This window comes from Boleophthalmus pectinirostris, unplaced genomic scaffold, assembly GCF_026225935.1.
Source record: "Boleophthalmus pectinirostris isolate CB_2022bp ecotype Guang Dong unplaced genomic scaffold, ASM2622593v1 HiC_scaffold_11, whole genome shotgun sequence".
Lineage (NCBI taxonomy): Eukaryota > Metazoa > Chordata > Actinopteri > Gobiiformes > Gobiidae > Boleophthalmus > Boleophthalmus pectinirostris.
Window position 1 is genome coordinate 22619559 of NW_026570994.1, and position 16732 is coordinate 22636290.

General features: G+C 42.2%; 1 protein-coding gene across 1 annotated transcript in view; it reads left to right on the plus strand.

Moving 5' to 3' along the window:
• The window catches only part of LOC110165690 (potassium voltage-gated channel subfamily H member 8-like), a 73679-nt gene extending 58245 nt beyond the window's left edge, over positions 1 to 15434 (plus strand). Inside the window, exons 12-16 of the mRNA XM_055163787.1 lie at positions 367 to 581; positions 13071 to 13321; positions 13428 to 13525; positions 14718 to 14770; positions 14901 to 15434. Coding sequence (XP_055019762.1) covers positions 367 to 581; positions 13071 to 13321; positions 13428 to 13525; positions 14718 to 14770; positions 14901 to 15434 — 1151 coding nt within the window. The remainder of the gene's footprint in view (positions 1 to 366; positions 582 to 13070; positions 13322 to 13427; positions 13526 to 14717; positions 14771 to 14900) is intronic.
• Positions 15435 to 16732: the final 1298 nt, after the last annotated feature.

Below are 16732 nucleotides of genomic sequence, written 5' to 3' on the forward strand. Positions count from 1 at the left end.
AACAACCACAACAATTAACAATGTTCGAATCCCAAAACTAAAATATGACAATATCAGAACCAGAAACAAAACCGATATGGTTCAGAAGACTTGAAAAGATCAACTTTGACAATAGACACATCCCACTGGGAAAACAAACGAATCACTTTTTCGGAAAATCCTTCCCAGTGTGGACTGTGCAATGACCGGAAGTCCGAGATTTGTGATGTGTGTATAGAACGTGATTTTCAGGATTTAAATGGTCGCACTTTCTTTTCTTTTCCCGTGTGTCGTTATATCTCCGTGTAATCCCTTATCCATATTGGTTGTTTGTGTTTTCCGGCTTTCCTGCCCTCACTCTTCCTCTTTCTCTCTCTCTGTGTTCAGGTCGGGGTGATCTGATCGGCTCCGACTGCCTGACCCAGGACGAGGTGATAAAGACGAACGCGTGCGTGAAGGCCCTGACCTACTGCGACCTGCAGTACATCGGTCTGCGGGGGCTCTCCGAGGTGCTCGCGCTCTACCCCGACTACGCCCAGAGGTTTGTCAGCGAGATCAGGCACGACCTCACCTACAACCTCCGCCAAGGACGCAGCGGACAGGTAAACCACGACCGAGAGAAGAGCGACACTCACAAACAAACGCTTACGCAGATCTCAAACTGATGGGCGTCGTGTTTTGGCTTATCAGGTCTGATTTGAGTCTTCAGCGCCAAATTAGACCCGGGATAGTCCGATTTTAGACCTGGTTTAGCCCCAGATTAGACACGGTATAGTCCTGTTTTAGACCCGGTTTAGCGCCAGGTTAGACCCGGGATAGTCCTGTTTTAGACCCGGTTTAGCGCCAGGTTAGACCCGGGATAGTCCTGTTTTAGACCCGGTTTAGCCCCAGATTAGACCCGGTATAGTCCTGTTTTAGACCCGGTTTAGCCCCAGATTAGACCTGGGATAGTCCTGTTTTAGACCCGGTTTAGCCCCAGAATAGACCCGAGATAGTCCTGTTTTAGACCCGGTTTAGCCCCAGATTAGACCTGGGATAGTCCTGTTTTAGACCCGCTTTAGCCCCAGATTAGACACAGAATAGTCCTGTTTTAGACCCGGTTTAGCCCCATATTAGACCTGGGATAGTCCTGTTTTAGACCTGGTTTAGCCCCAGAATAGACCTGAGATAGTCCTGCTTTAGACCCGGTTTAGATCTGACGATACTTTGAAATCCAAATATTATCTTAGATGCGCAAAATAAATGTGCACCACTTGCCCAAAACACTTTTCTCCATGGAGTTTATTATTATTTCTTTGTCTGGAATGTTCCACAGTACGGCATTAAACCTTTCTATCTCCATGGAGACCAAACCTGACCAAGTTACGGGTCAGATCTGTGGAGAGGCGACCCCCGATCACAGCCAGAATTAAGTATTTTTGAGCTATAAAACCACATGTAATAGAATAAATGTAGATGTTAGAGCTGTTTAAAGTCACACTGTGGAACATTCCAGGCAGAGCGATGGCATCTCCATGGAGAAAAGCACCAGAAAAGTTCCACAGTGTACCTTTAATTGCCAGTTACATTTCAACTTAGTAATAAATAAATGATGTTTTGCTGCATGTTCAATGGATGCGATGTCAAACCAGGACTAAACCAGCTTTTATTTTATTATGTTTTAGTGCATTTGCTATATTTATATTAAGAGCTCTCACTGGATAACTTCTTCTTCAGTTTTACTCTTTGTCAAGTCAGTATTTCCATCTAATAAACCTTACACACAATGTTTTTGATGTAACGGTACAAAAATCAGGGTTCATTTTTGGTTCAGTTTGGGAACAAAATGCAAAACCGTTTGTGTTTTCATTAAGGCAAAAGTTTGTTTGAACATGAGACAAACGGGAAAATAAAATAAAGTCAAAGTGCTGCTTGGTAAAACTAATAGGTTCAATAAAATATTCTCAAATAATCAACAAATGTTTGAATATTATAAAAAAAAAAAATCCTTGTAAACAGTCAAAATCAAAATACAAATACTGCAATACCTCGAGTACTTCAGCCACTAAAGTAAACGCAGTAATCTCAAGTTTTCAACGAAGGAAACAAAAGATTCACAAACACAGACGCAAAGCTCAGACTGATAAACCACAAAAAGAAAAAAAAACAACAACGAGAGATTAGAAAGTTTTACAAACCAGGACTAAACCAGGACTGAACCAGGTCTAAACCACCACTAAACCAGGACTAAACCAGGACTAAACCAGAACTGATATTGCTCTGAAGGGGAGTGACTTAGCACAGAGAGCAAAGGGAGGGGAGACTCAGATCATCAAAAACAAATGTGAAACTTACTAAACATGTTAATATGTTGTCGTTTTTTTGGCGTATACAGCATTTTCAAAACAATAAGAAGAACGTGGTGATCTAAATCAGTGTGTGTTACAGTTAAACCCCAGAGAAGTATAATACTCCCGCTTTAAATATCCATAGTTTTCCAGCTATAATGTTATTTGATAATCCAGTAGAATAACCTTATTTAAATTCATGTCCTGTCCCCTGACCCTTCCCCTTGCACCAGTATTTGGAAAAGGATTAACCATCTGTCTTTGCGACGCTCGGAAAAAAACAAAACAAAACACAGCGCGATAAACACGGCGGCGTTTTTACAGTGAGCTTTCCAGGTTAACGCACGCACGGATTAGCATATGCATACCGTCAAGAGTACTGTAGAGCGAGCTGCTAATTAGAGCATGCACGCCAAAGAAGCACCCAGGGACCAGAGCGGCGCTTTGGCGAGGTTTAAAACGAGCTGAGCCTTTACTGGAGTCGTTATGTAATCGCCCGGCATCACACTGGACTGGAATATGAACGAGGAAATGTGCAGGGTTAGAGATTTAACAGGATTCTGGTTTTGGTTTTTCGGCAAAGCGATTTGGGGAAAATATCTCAGTGCATTTTTGTGATTACATTTGCGGTTTTAATTAGATTCTGTTCAAGGTTTTCGCTTTTTAATGTCCAGAGGAACGGACAAAAAGACTGAAATCTGAACTGACAAACTAAAACAAGAATCACTTTAACAACTAATAATTTTCTTTGTGGATCAATAAAGTCTAACTGTTGGTAACACTTTATGATAATTTATTTATTTTATTTCCATTTGTAGCCCCTCGGCAGGTAACACCACAAATTTAACGAGGAAAAAAATGCAAAAACAAGTGACAGATTTAAACTGAAAGTGTCCACAAGTCTGTTTTTCCTTTAGCCGCTGTTTCAAGTGGGATTTAAAAGTGGCAAGTGCTGGAGTCTGTCTTACTGATAAAGCGAGAATGTTCCAGAATTTAGAGCCTCTGACTGAGACACACTTTGTCTGAATGTGGATTGTCTGTGTGGAGCTCACAGTTCCCCCGGACTGTGGCCCTAGTTCCCACTAATGGTCTTTGTTTTAATAAAATCCTGTAACAGAGGGGGCAGCAAGTCCATGCAAAACTTTATAGGTAAAACATCCATGTTTAAAATCAACAAAAATTTAAAATTAAAATTAAGCAGGTTGTACTTGTCTAAAATAGTGCAGTGGTGAAATGAGAGTGGTTTCTTGTCCAGTATTTTTATGGCTTTTTAAAGTCCCCATCTCATGCAAAATCAACTTTTCAGAGTTTTCTACCTTCTCAGAGTGATGTGTGGGCCTTGTATTTGTCACTGAAATGTTTTTTTAGATTGATTCGGCGTTTTTTAAACAAATTGCAGCGTATTTCTGCCACCCTCCCACGTAACAATGAACTAAAGCTGCTACAACGATGACGCGGCAGATTCACCTATGACACACCCGCCACCCGTGGATGTTTCTGTGAGAATTGGTGGATGTTACAGGTCGGTTTGTTTGGATGTTACAGGTCGGTTTGTTTGGATGTTACAGGTCGGTTTGTTTGGATGTTACAGGTCGGTTTGTTTGGATGTTACAGGTCGGTTTGTTTGGATGTTACAGGTCGGTTTGTTGGATGAGGTTTTGTTTGGATGTTACGGTCGGTTTGTTTGGATGTTACAGGTCGGTTTGTTTGGATGTTACAGGTCGGTTTGTTTGGATGTTACAGGTCGGTTTGTTTGGATGTTACAGGTCGGTTTGTTTGGATGTTACAGGTCGGTTTGTTTGGATGTTACAGGTCGGTTTGTTTGGATGTTGCAGTGAGGTTTGTTTGGATGTTACAGGTCAGTTTGTTTGGATGTTACAGGTCGGTTTGTTTGGATGTTACAGTGAGGTTTGTTTGGATGTTACAGTGAGGTTTGTTTGGATGTTACAGTGAGGTTTGTTTGGATGTTACGGTCAGGTTTGTTTGGATGTTACGGTCAGGTTTGTTTGGATGTTATAGTGAGGTTTGTTTGGATGTTACCGTGAGGTTTGTTTGGATGTTACAGTGAGGTTTGTTTGGATGTTATAGTGAGGTTTGGTGGATTTTACAGCGAAGTTTGTTGGATGTTACGGTCAGGTTTTGTGGATGTCACAGGTTAGTTTGTTTGGATGTTACGGTGAGTTTTTTTAATTTTATTTTATGGTGAGATTTGTTTGGATGTTACTGCAAGGTTTGGTCGAGGTTACAGCGCGGTTTGTTTGGTTATTACAGTGAGGATTGTTTGGATGTTTCTGTGATTTTTTTTGGATGTTGCGGTGAGGTTTGGTGGATTTTTCAGTGAGGTTTGTTTGGATGTTACATGTTGGTTTGTTTGGATGTTGCGGCGAGGTTTGGTGGCTCTTACAGTGAGATTTGTTTGAATGTTACAGTGAGATTTTGTGGATGTTACTGTGAGGTTTGTTTGGATGTTACAGGTCGGTTTGTTGGATGTTACGTTCAGGTTTTGTGGATGTTACAGTGAGGTTTGGTGGATTTTAGAGCAAAGTTTGTTGGATGTTACGGTCAGGTTTTGTGGATGTTACAGATTGGTTTGTTTGGATGTTACGGTGAGGTTTTGTGGATGTTACATGTCGGTTTGTTTGTATGTTACGGTGAGGTTTTGTGGATGTTACAGATCGGTTTGTTTGGATTTTACGGTGAGGTTTTGTGGATGTTACGGTGAGGTTTTGTGGATGTTATGGTGAGATTTGTTTGGATGTTACTGCAAGGTTTGGTCGATGTTACGGCGAGGTTTGTTTGTATGTTACAGTGAGGGTTTTTTGTATGTTTCTGTGAGGTTTTTTGGATTTTACAGCGAGGTTTGGTGGATTTTACAGTGAGGTTTGTGGATGTTACAGTGAGGTTTGTTTGGATTTTGCGGTGAGATTTGGTGGCACACATCAGATGCCTCGGGGGGGAGGAGCTGTACCTGCTTGTCTCTGATGTGAAATGCTTTCCTCAGGTGGGACACAGAGCGGAGCAGCACTAATGCACCAACACAGGCTTTTAGGGAAATGGAGCACTCAGACGACGACGGCGGCAGCGGAAGACTCCAGCTGAATCATGTCTCACCGTGAAATTATACACAACATCTCATACATCACTATTACACCAGCTAAGTACTACTATCTGCCCACTTAATGAAGTAGCAGTAGTACTAGTAGTAGTGGTGGTAGTCGAAGTAGTAGTAGTTGTTGTAGAGGTAGTGTCAGTAGTAACAGTTTTATTAGTTTTAGTAGTAGTTGTAATGTAGTAGTGGTAGTAGTTCTAGTAATATTAGTAGTAGCAGTAGGATTAGCAGTAGCAGTAGTAGTAGTAGTAGTAGTAGTAGTAGTAATTCTCATTTTTGTGTATATAGATGCACATTTCTTGTCGATCGTCATGTTCTTTACTGAGAAGTGTAAATGTTGGTGCAGCAAAACTTGAATTTCCCCTGAGATCAACATAGTCTCTCTCTCTCTCTCTCTCTCTCTCTATCTATCTATCTCTTCTTTCTGTGTATCTCTCTCTATCTCTTCTCTATCTCTTCTCTCTCTCTTTCTATCAATATCTCTATCTATCTATCCCTGTCTTTCTTTCTCTCTCTGTCTCTTTCTCTCTATCTCTTCTCTCTCTCTCTGTCTCTCTATCTCTCTGTCTATCTAACTCTGTTTTTCTCTCTCTATCGCTGTCTCTCTCTCTCTCTCTCTCTTCTATCTATATCTATCTATCTATCTATCTATCTATCTATCCCTGTCTTTCTCTCTGTCTCTATCTATAGCTCTCTATTGTTCTCTCTCTGCCTTTCTTGCGTGTCTCTCTCTATCTCTTCTCTCTCTGTGTCTCTTTCTCTCTATCTCTTCTCTCTCTCTGTCTCTCTCTATCTCTCTCTTTCTATCTATATCTCTCTCTGTCTATCTAACTCTGTTTTTCTCTCTCTATTGCTGTCTCTCTCTCTCTCTCTCTCTCTCTCTCTATCGTTCATTCTCTGTCTCTCTATCTCTTCTCTCTCTCTCTGTCTCTCTTTATCTCTCTCTTTCTATCTATATCTCTCTATCTAAAGCTCTCTATCTGTCTATCTCTGTCTTTCTCGCTCTCTATCTCTTCTCTCTCTGTGTCTCTCTCTATCTCTCTCTCTCTCTCTGTCTCTGTCTCTCTCTCTCTCTGTCTCTCTTTATCTCTCTCTTTCTATCTATATCTCTCTCTATCTAAAGCTCTCTATCTATCTATCTGTCTTTTCTCGCTCTCTGTCTATCTCTTCTCTCTCTGTGTCTCTCTCTATCTCTTCTCTCTCTCTGTCTCTTCTCTCTCTCCTGTCTCTCTCTATCTCTTCTCTCTCTCTATCTCTCTCTGTCTATCTATCTATCTCTGTTTTTCTCTCTCTATCTCCATCTCTCCTCTGTCTCTCTGTGTGTGTGTGTCTCTCTCTTTCTAACCCTCTTCTTTTCTTCTCTCTCTCTGCTTCTCTCTCTTCTCTGTGTCTCTCTGTCTCTCTCTCTCTCTCTCTTCTCTCTCTGTCTTTCTCTTTCTATCTCTCGTTCTCTCTATCCTCACTTTGAATGATGAATTTGCATTTAAAGGTTTAGTATATCACTGTTTTTTAAATTAATTTTTTTTAAAATAATTAGTCACTTTCATTTTTTTTTTTTTTTTTGACGCTGTGAGTCTCCCCTCCCTTTGCTCCCCGCACTAAGTCACTCCCCCTTCAGAGCACCATCACACAGCAACACAACACAATCATCTCTAAAGAAACTTGAGCAGCATCGCGTCAGGTTTGTGAAGTTGTAGCGCACGGTTTCGCGTCACGTTTTCGTTCACGGGGAGAGATCGCTAGATTACTCAGACATGTATTCAGGCAGGTTTTTGATGAGGAAACATGGAAAAAAAAAACTCCCAAAAAGTCACCACATCACCTCGAAATCATAACCGTAATATTAAATCCAAGTGACCCAATTGGCGCGTTAAAGCGACGTTATCGTCTGGAGCGCGGCGAACCTCCAGAGACGGGGTGAACGCGGCGATGTGGGGCTAAAAATAGAGCTGTCATCTGGGCGTGTGTGTGTGTGTGTGTGTGTGTGTGTGAGGACGGGGGGGGGGGGGGGTCATCCCTGGTTGTATAAATATAGAGACACACAGACAGATGGAGACGGGACGAAGACGACCGCGGGGCAAAGATGTTACGACCACGTGAGTTTAAACGCACAAACACGCTCGAAAACACAATCACACACACACTTAAAGACAACACAACGCACCGACACGCTTATTTTTAAAGCTGCATTGTGGAACTTTTCCGATCGAGAATCCGTCAAACGTTTTTCTCCACGAAGAGTTTCACACGTTGGTTTATTTAACTTAAATTATTTCTGATCTGAAATGTATCGTATCGAATTGAAATCGCGCTGTATCGTGTCGGCAACTTCTTAATGATACCAGGTTACAGGGCAGATCTGCGGAGAGGCGACACCGCTCACTGTCAGAATGTTTGATTTTCTGGCGTTTTTGAGCTGTAAAACCATCTGTAATTGAATAAATGTGAAGTAGAGGTGTTTAATGTCACACTGCGGAACATTCCAGACAGAGCGATGGCGTCTCCATAGAAACATGAAGGTGTTGGACCCCAGAGTTTATAGTTTTGCCTCCTGGTTGGACTCGGGGGGCAGATGTGACGTATGAAGATGTAACTGTTACCGAGCAACAATAATGTTACTGAAGGTTTAAACTGTGAGAAAAATGATTTAATTGTGAATAAATTTGAAGTTTGATTTCAGAACCTGATCCACAATAAAACTGAAGTCAAACTGTAGAACAGATCAATACTGATTTATTTACACAACAAAATGTGATTATAGTATTTTCCTTCAAAATCCCATGTGGCCTTAACCAGATCTAAACCACATCTAAACCAGATCTAAACCAGATCTAAACCAGATCTAAACCAGGACTAAACCAGGTCTAAACAAAACCAGATCTAAACCGGATCTACACCAGGTCTCAACCAGGTCTCAACCAGGACTAAATCTGCTCTAAAACAGGATTAAACCAGGACTAAACCAGGAATAAACTAAACCAGGTCTAAACCAAAACCAATTCAAGTCTAAACTAAGACTAAACCAGGACTAAACCAGGTTTAAACCAGAGCTCAACCAGGACTAAACGAAACCAGGTCTAAACCAGGTCTAAATCAGGACTAAACAAAACCAGATCTAAACCCAGTCATAAACCAGGTGAAAAACCAGGTCTCAACAAGGACTAAACGAAACAAGAAACCAGATTTAAACCAGGTCTAAACCCAGACTAAACCAGGACTAAACCAGATGTAAACCAGATCTTAACCAGGTCTAAACCAGGACTAAACTAAACCAGGTCTAAACCAAGTTGAAGCCAGGTCTAAACCAGGACTAAATCAGGTCTAAATCAGGTCTAAACCAAAACTAATTCAAATCTAAACTAAGAATAACGCAGGATTAAACCAGATGTAAACCAGGATTAAACCAGGTCTAAACCAGGAACTAAACCAGGATTAAACCAGGTCTAAACCAGGATTAAACCAGGATTAAACCAGGTTTAAACCAGGACTAAACCAGGTCTAAACCAGGTCTAAACCAGGACTAAACCAGGTCTAAACCAGATGTAAACCAGATCTAAACCAGGACTAAACCAGGATTAAACCAAGTCTAAACCAGGACTAAACCAGGTCTAAACCAGATGTAAACCAGGATTAAACCAGGTCTAAACCAGGACTAAACCAGGTCTAAACCAGATGTAAACCAGGATTAAACCAGGTCTAAACCAGGTCTAAACCAGGACTAAACCAGGATTAAACCAGGTCTAAACCAGGACTAAACCAGGTCTAAACCAGATGTAAACCAGGATTAAACCAGGACTAAACCAGGATTAAACCAGGTCTAAACCAGGACTAAACCAGGATTAAACCAGGATTAAACCAGGTCTAAACCAGGTCTAAACCAGGACTAAACCAGGACTAAACCAGGTCTAAACCAGGATTAAACCAGGTCTAAACCAGGTCTAAACCAGGACTAAACCAGGATTAAACCAGGACTAAACCCAGTCTAAACCAGGACTAAACCAGGTCAGTGTGTATATTCTAGTCTCTGTGCTCTTGTTCTTGTTCTGGTCCATCTCCAGATCTTTCTAAAGGTTCTAAAGGTTCTAAAGGTTTAAAGGTTCTAAAGGTTTTAAAGGTTCTAAAGGTTCTGCTCTGTTCTGTCAGTGGGACTTTCGATCTAGTTTCTATTTACACATATTTTTAATCAGATTGTTGACACTTGTGAAACCGTCCGCCGCCCAAACCTCTGTCGTCTCTTTCTTGAGTCTTTCTTGTGGTCTTCCTTGTCTCTGGTCCAGATCCACACGTGCGTCTGTTTTATTTTTAGCTCGTGGAGGTTTAAATTTAGCTGCGGTTTTGCCTGGAGGGAGCGAGCGATGAGGAGGAGGAGGAGGAAGGACGTGTCGGGGATTTCACAGCCGCGTTAAAGGAGGACGTACTGTTTACTGCCCCACGTGCTTCGTCATATGTAAATGATTTGATGTTCACGTGGTTGAAAGCTGCTGTAACGTCAGCTGCGGCGTTCAGAGTCTGCGGACGGAGGAGAAGGCGAGCGTGAAGAAGATCGACAAGAGTGGAGCAGCGGTTTTACCCGCCGCACGTTACAAAGAGATTTAAAGAGGGGATTTTTACCCACGTAAAAACAAGAAAAACAGAACGAGATCATTAAAAAAAAACAAGAAAAACAAGAAAACTGAACAGAATCATTAAAAAAACAAGAAAAACTGAACAGAATCATTAAAAAAACAAGAAAAACTGAACAGAATCATCATCACGGGCGTCGATAAAATGATTTTCTGATACAAGTTTTAATGTTTCCTCATAACAAACAAACCTGGACTAAACCAGGACTAAACCAGGACTAAACCAAGTCTAAACCAGAACTAAACCAGGACTAAACCAGGACTAAACCAGAACTAAACCAGGAACTAAACCAGGACTAAACCAGGACTAAACCAGGAACTAAACCAGACTAAACCAGGACTAAAACCAGGACAGGACTAAACCAGGTCTAAACCAGGTCTAAACCAGGACTAAACCAGGACTAAACCAGGAACTAAACCAGGACTAAACTAAACCAGAACTAAACCAGAACTAAACCAGGACTAAACCAGGACTAAACCAGGTCTAAACTAGAACTAAACCAGGACTAAACCAGGACTAAACCAGGTCTAGACCAGGACTCTCTAAACCAGGTCTAAACCAGGACTAAACCAGGACTAAAACCAGGTCTAAAACTAAACCAGGAACTAAACCAGGACTAAACCAGAACTAAAAACTAAACCAGGACTAAACCAGGACTAAACCAGGAACTAAACCAGGACTAAACCAGGACTAAACCAGGACTAAACCAGGTAGGACTAAACCAGAGGACTAAACCAGGACTAAACCAGAATCTAAACCAGGACTAAACTCAACCAGATCTAAAGCAGGACTTAATTAAACCAGGTCTAAACCAGGTCTAAACTAAACCAGGTGTAAACCAGATGTAAACCAGGACTAAACCTGGTCCAAATCAGGACTAAAACCAGGTCTAAATCAGGTCTAAACCAAGTTTAAACAGGTCTAAACCAGGACTAAATTAAACCAGGTCTAAACCAGGTTTAAAACAGGTCTAAACAAGGTCTAAATGAGATATAAACCAGGACTAAACCATCAGGACTAAACCAGGTCTAAACCAGGTTTAAAGGTGTGAATGAAATAAAACACAGTTCCATTGTTGTAACATGACTTAAATCTCACAGAGTCACTTTTGTGTTTTGTGTTTTATGTTTTTGTTTTGTGTTTTGTGTTTCTCTATTAACCAGACTCGGTCCTGTTCGTCTTCACATAACTCGTCCTGTACCTTATAAGATGAATGTTCTCCTTCCCTGTCGTCTGCAGCCCGGGACTTCAGTGTTTTTTTGGTTTTCTTTGAGTCCGGACGCGGCTGCTTCGTGTCACAATCAGAGATAACCTTTTAAACCTGCTCCAAATGAGCCTCGCTGGATTTACTCTGAATGAGATTCTCTGTGATAAACTGAATGGACTCAGACGCTGGAGCCGATTCTGTGAATGACTCCGACTTTTACACGACACACGAGCTCCTCCTGCTGGACAAACAACAGCACTACACCACATCGCAGAACATTGACTTTACATTTTTCCAGCGGTGATGAGCTCCTTTACAAAACAAAAATGCCTCCGCTCCATCCACCTTCACCCCAAAAACTGTAAACTCAAGCCTGACCCACCGAAAACACGCACAGGTGGCATTTAGATTGTTTGTTTATTTAAAAAAAAAAAAGAAAAAAAATCACAAAATCCCTTTCAGTACAAACATAAAGGCGCCAGTCCAGTGAAAATCTGTAAAATTTGATGTTTTTTTTTAACGCTGTTTATAATCAACTACAGAACATGAATCACAGACTATAACTGAACCAGGACTAAACCAGGACTAAACCAGGACTAAACAGGACTGAACCAGGACTAAACCAGGACTAAACCAGGACTGAACCAGGACTAAACCAGGACTAAACAGGACTGAACCAGGACTAAACAAGGACTGAACCAGGACTAAACAAGGACTGAACCAGGACTAAACCAGGACTAAACCAGGACTAAAACAGGACTAAACCAGGACTAAACAAGGACTGAACCAGGACTAAAACAGGACTAAAACAAGGACTGAACCAGGACTAAACCAGGACTAAAACAGGACTAAAACAAGGACTAAAACCAGGACTAAACCAGGACTAAACCAGGACTAAAACCAGGACTAAACCAGGACTAAACCAGGACTAAACCAGGACTAAACAGGACTAAACAGGACTAAACCAGGACTAAAACAGGACTAAACAGGACTAAACCAGGACTAAACCAGGACTAAACCCAACCAGGACTAAAACTGGACTAAAACAGGACTAAACCAGGACTAAAACAGGACTGAAACCAGGACTAAAACGGGACTAAACCAGGACTAAAACAGGACTGAACCAGGACTAAAACAGGACTAAACCAGGACTAAACAAGGACTAAACCAGGACTAAAACAGGACTAAAACAGGACTAAACCAGGACTGAACCAGGACTAAAACAGGACTAAAACAGGACTAAAACGGAACTAAAACAGGACTGAACCAGGACAGAACCAAGTCTAAACCAGGACTAAACCAGGACTAAAACAGGTCTAAACCTGGACTGAACCAGGACAAAAACAGAACTGAACAAGGACTGAACCAGGTCTAAAACAGAACTAAACCAGGACTAAAACAGGACTAAACCAGGATTGAACCAGGAGAAAGTCAGGACTGAACCAGACCTAAAACAGGTCTAAACCAGGACTAAACTAAGGACTAAACCAGGTCTAAACCAGGACTGAACCAGGACTGAAACAGGACTAAACCAGGTCTAGCCTTGTGAGTCTGATATTATTGTGAGACTTTTGACGATAAAATATCACGATATTTTGGTTATTGTTACTTTTCTGCTGCAAAGTTTCAGTTAAAGAATATTTTAAATTCACAAAATCTGATGTTTTCAAAGGACAGACACAAAAATGAGACGAACTAAACCAGATCTGAAGTGAAGCAAGAAACACAAACCTTTAAATCATTTCACATTGTCACTTTATGCTTGTATCGTGTTTGTGTTTTGTTTCCTCACGTCTCTGTTTTCTTTCGTTTTTTTTTCCTTCAGGACGATTTCGAAAGCAACGGGGGCATCGCCAAAAAGCTGGCGTCGATCCGGGAGGACGAGGAGGGCTCCAGCTCCGAGGGATCTCCCAGAATGCCTTCGGGCAGGACGTCCCACGGTCTGCGCTCCCCCCTCCGCTCGCCCCTCCTCCCCCCGCGAGCCTTCAGACCCCCCGCCGACCCGAGCGCCCGACCCGTCACCCTGCAGATCCCTGTGGTCAGCCTGTCCTGCCCCCAGACGCAGCTCAGCACACGGTACGACACACACACACTCACATTCAGGTGCATTTATGCTCCTCTAACACACACATCATGAATCCTTGGAAAACCCGAGTTAAATTATTGTTTTTTTGTCTTCCAGGTTTGTGGACGGAGGTGAAAACCAGAACTCGTCCAGATATGATTTTTCTCCGAGCGCGAGTCACAGTTTTCCTCCCAGTCCAGACGCAACGTCTCCAGGTTCATTTTACTTCCAACACACAGATTATTTAAAGTGTGAATGACAGATTTTGTAAGATTCTCACATTTTTTTCTACTTCATTTGAGAGGAGTGTACACGGTTGCTATGGTAACAGTTATTGAATTCCCTCGTGTGATGTCAGGATTTACAACCAGGAAAAAGTCAAATCTGAAAGCAAAAAACGGCAAAACCGGGAAAAAAATGTTTGTTAAAGGTGCACTATGTAACTTTTTGGTGGTTGGGCCCGTCACCTGCTCGTTACTATGGATACGTCATCGCTCTGTCTGGAATGTTCCACATTAGGAGTTTTCAGGCCGACAGAGAATCGTGTTGGTGTCGGTGGAGAGCGTCAGGTTCCCAAAAGGAACTAAGTAAAACTTGTTTTTCTAAGCAAATCATGACGACACAGAAGACGTCAGCTCGTTCATCCAGATTCACACAGGAAAATAAACAAACTAAGAGCAACTGAAACTATCACGTATGAAATGAAAAGTTTTAATTCTACAGAAACTCTTCGGTCCCGTTGGTTTTTCATGTGTCCGTGTTTCCTGATGAGATTCCATCTTTGTATTTGGCGTCGCTGTCGTCGTCTCCACAGCAGATCCATGTTGTGTCAGAGTTTGGTGCATAAATAAACATAAATAATGATTTATATAAATACAAACTCTCACTGGTGTTGATGATTTGATCCATGATTGTTATTTTCCTCCTGTGACGTCTGTTTTCATGTGGTCTTGTTTTTATTTGGTGGTAAATCCACTCTGTCGATGACGCGTCTTGGGTTCATGTAAATAGTTTGATCGCGGCTCGTTCTCCGGTCAGAACTTTAGTTCCCAGTGGAACTGGAGCAGGAACCGACACGATAACGACACCGTTCAGACCTGAAAACAGCTCAGGTGACATAAAACAGCTCGACTTTACATTTATTCAATCACAGTTGGTTTTATTGCTCAAAAATCCCTAGAAAAACAGACATTGTGACTGAGCGGCGTCGCCTCTCCACAGATCTGACCTGGAACTTGGTTTGGTTTCCGTATAGATAGAAAGTTAGATTGTTTAATGCCACACTGCGGAACATTCCAAAGCAACAGCATTTCCAAGTAGAAAAGTGTTTGATGGACCAGAAAAAGTTACACAGTGCACCTTTAAATCTTCAATATAAAGAGTTGAGTGTTTTTGTGTCGTCCACAGTGGATCCTGAGGCGGCGGACGCCATGAGAACAATATCCAAACTCAAACATGAGGTGAGATGCAAAACATAATTACACAGTTGAATTTTTTTTAAGTTAAAACAATTAAGAATAAATATACGATTTATATATGACAGATTTAAATAAATCTCTAATTTCTCAAACCTCTTTGGTGTTTTTCCAGATGAGCGCTTTGTCCCGTCAGGTGACCAGCGTCAGTCAGGAACTACAGGAAGTGACACGCCTCCTCAAGCCCCTCCTCCTCAGCCCTTACACGGCGCTGACCACGCCCCTCACCAACATAACCCCGCCCCCGAGCCACCAGTCGTCCCACAGCGTCTCGCCGGCGCCGGACTTCCCGTCTGCGCACGCCGCCGCCACGGACTCGACCAAAGACTCGACGTCCGACCTCCAAAACCCAAACCTAACCCGACATTTCTCACACGATCTCCTCATTTCTCCGAGCAGGAAGTTGTCGCGTTCTTCCGCTCCGTCGTCGCTCACCGGCTCGCCGAGCGAACGCGACGCCCAAAAACTACACTCCTCTTCAAATCCGACTTTATCGACGACGCTGCTCATCGATCTGGACGCTGCCGACACGCAGGCCATTTCCTGGTCCAGTTTACGGTCTCCAGCTCATCCAGATCCTTTTTTAAGTGTCCACGACATTCCGGCGACGCAGTTTAGTTTAATCGACGAGGAAACGCCGGTGATTTGACCCGGAACGTTTGAACGATTTGTGAAAAACGAGCGAAGCATGCACATTTTAAATACGTTTACTGCATGCGGATCGACTTGTAAAATAATAACGTATTATTTTAGATACTAGACGATGCTCACAAATTGTTATTTCTTGGTGGTTTTTGAAAACATCCAAGGAATTTTGTGTCATGAAATCCATATTGTGATAAAACTGTCAAAAGTTTCTGGGTTTTTTTGTTTTTGTTTGTTTTTTAAAGGTGCTGTACATGATTTTTACGGCCGAAAAATGTGAAAAACTGGTTCGTTATAAACAGTTTGCAGTGCTCCAAAGTTGTTATTCCGAGTCAGAGTGTCTTGACTGTTCTCCTGAGGCCAGAGCGGCATGCTAACAGCGCATTTCCTGATTATCGGCCAAGAAAATGTGTTATAATTTGATGCAGAGAGTTCACAGAAAACATTTTGACCTCGACAGCTGCTTCAACATGAGATCTGTGCTGAGGTGAGTCAAATTTTACTTAAATACATGAGGGGGAAATCGAGTCGAGGCCTCAAAAAATGAACAATGTCGGAAAAATTAACGAATCCAAGAGTCCCGTGTTTTTCCGAAGATGTTTGTGGAGGCCTAAACTCTTCACGATTACGTCACAAACCAGGAAGACGTTTGGAAACATGAGACGACGACGACTCCCGGTGTCGTTCTCGACAAAACCCACTGAAGTCCAGGGTTCCCACGGTCATGGAAAAGTCATGGAATTTTTGGTTTCGTACAGATACAGATATGTCATTCAAACAACACATGAACACACACTTTTTTTTTTCATTTTTATGCAGATAAAACATAACTAATAAAGTTAACAAACATAAACAAATCACTCAAGAAATAGGAGTAGCATCATACAATATAATAATAATAGAATGATAAAAAAAAATACATGTTTTATCCCTCTCAGAGCGTCTAGATCAGTGGTGCTCAATACGTCGATCTCGATCTACCAGTCGATGGCCAAGGTCGTGTGTGTAGATCGTCGTGTCTCGTCTCGGACTCGTGTTTGGACTCGGTCTTGTCTCTCACTCGAGGTCTGACACTCAACAAGTGTGATCATATTTCATTGCGGCCGCTGCTGTTGGTAATAAACTTGTAGCGGGTGCAGGAGCGTGTGGGGCGTCTCAGTGCAGCCTGTGCGCTCATTTGAAACCCGCGGAGACTCTACGGCGCATCACAAACACACACGCTCCCTATGCACGGCTCGTCTGCGACAGCGTGTGCCCTCGTGTACCAGCGTGCGTCACAGGGCAGGTTCAACTTCCTAAACA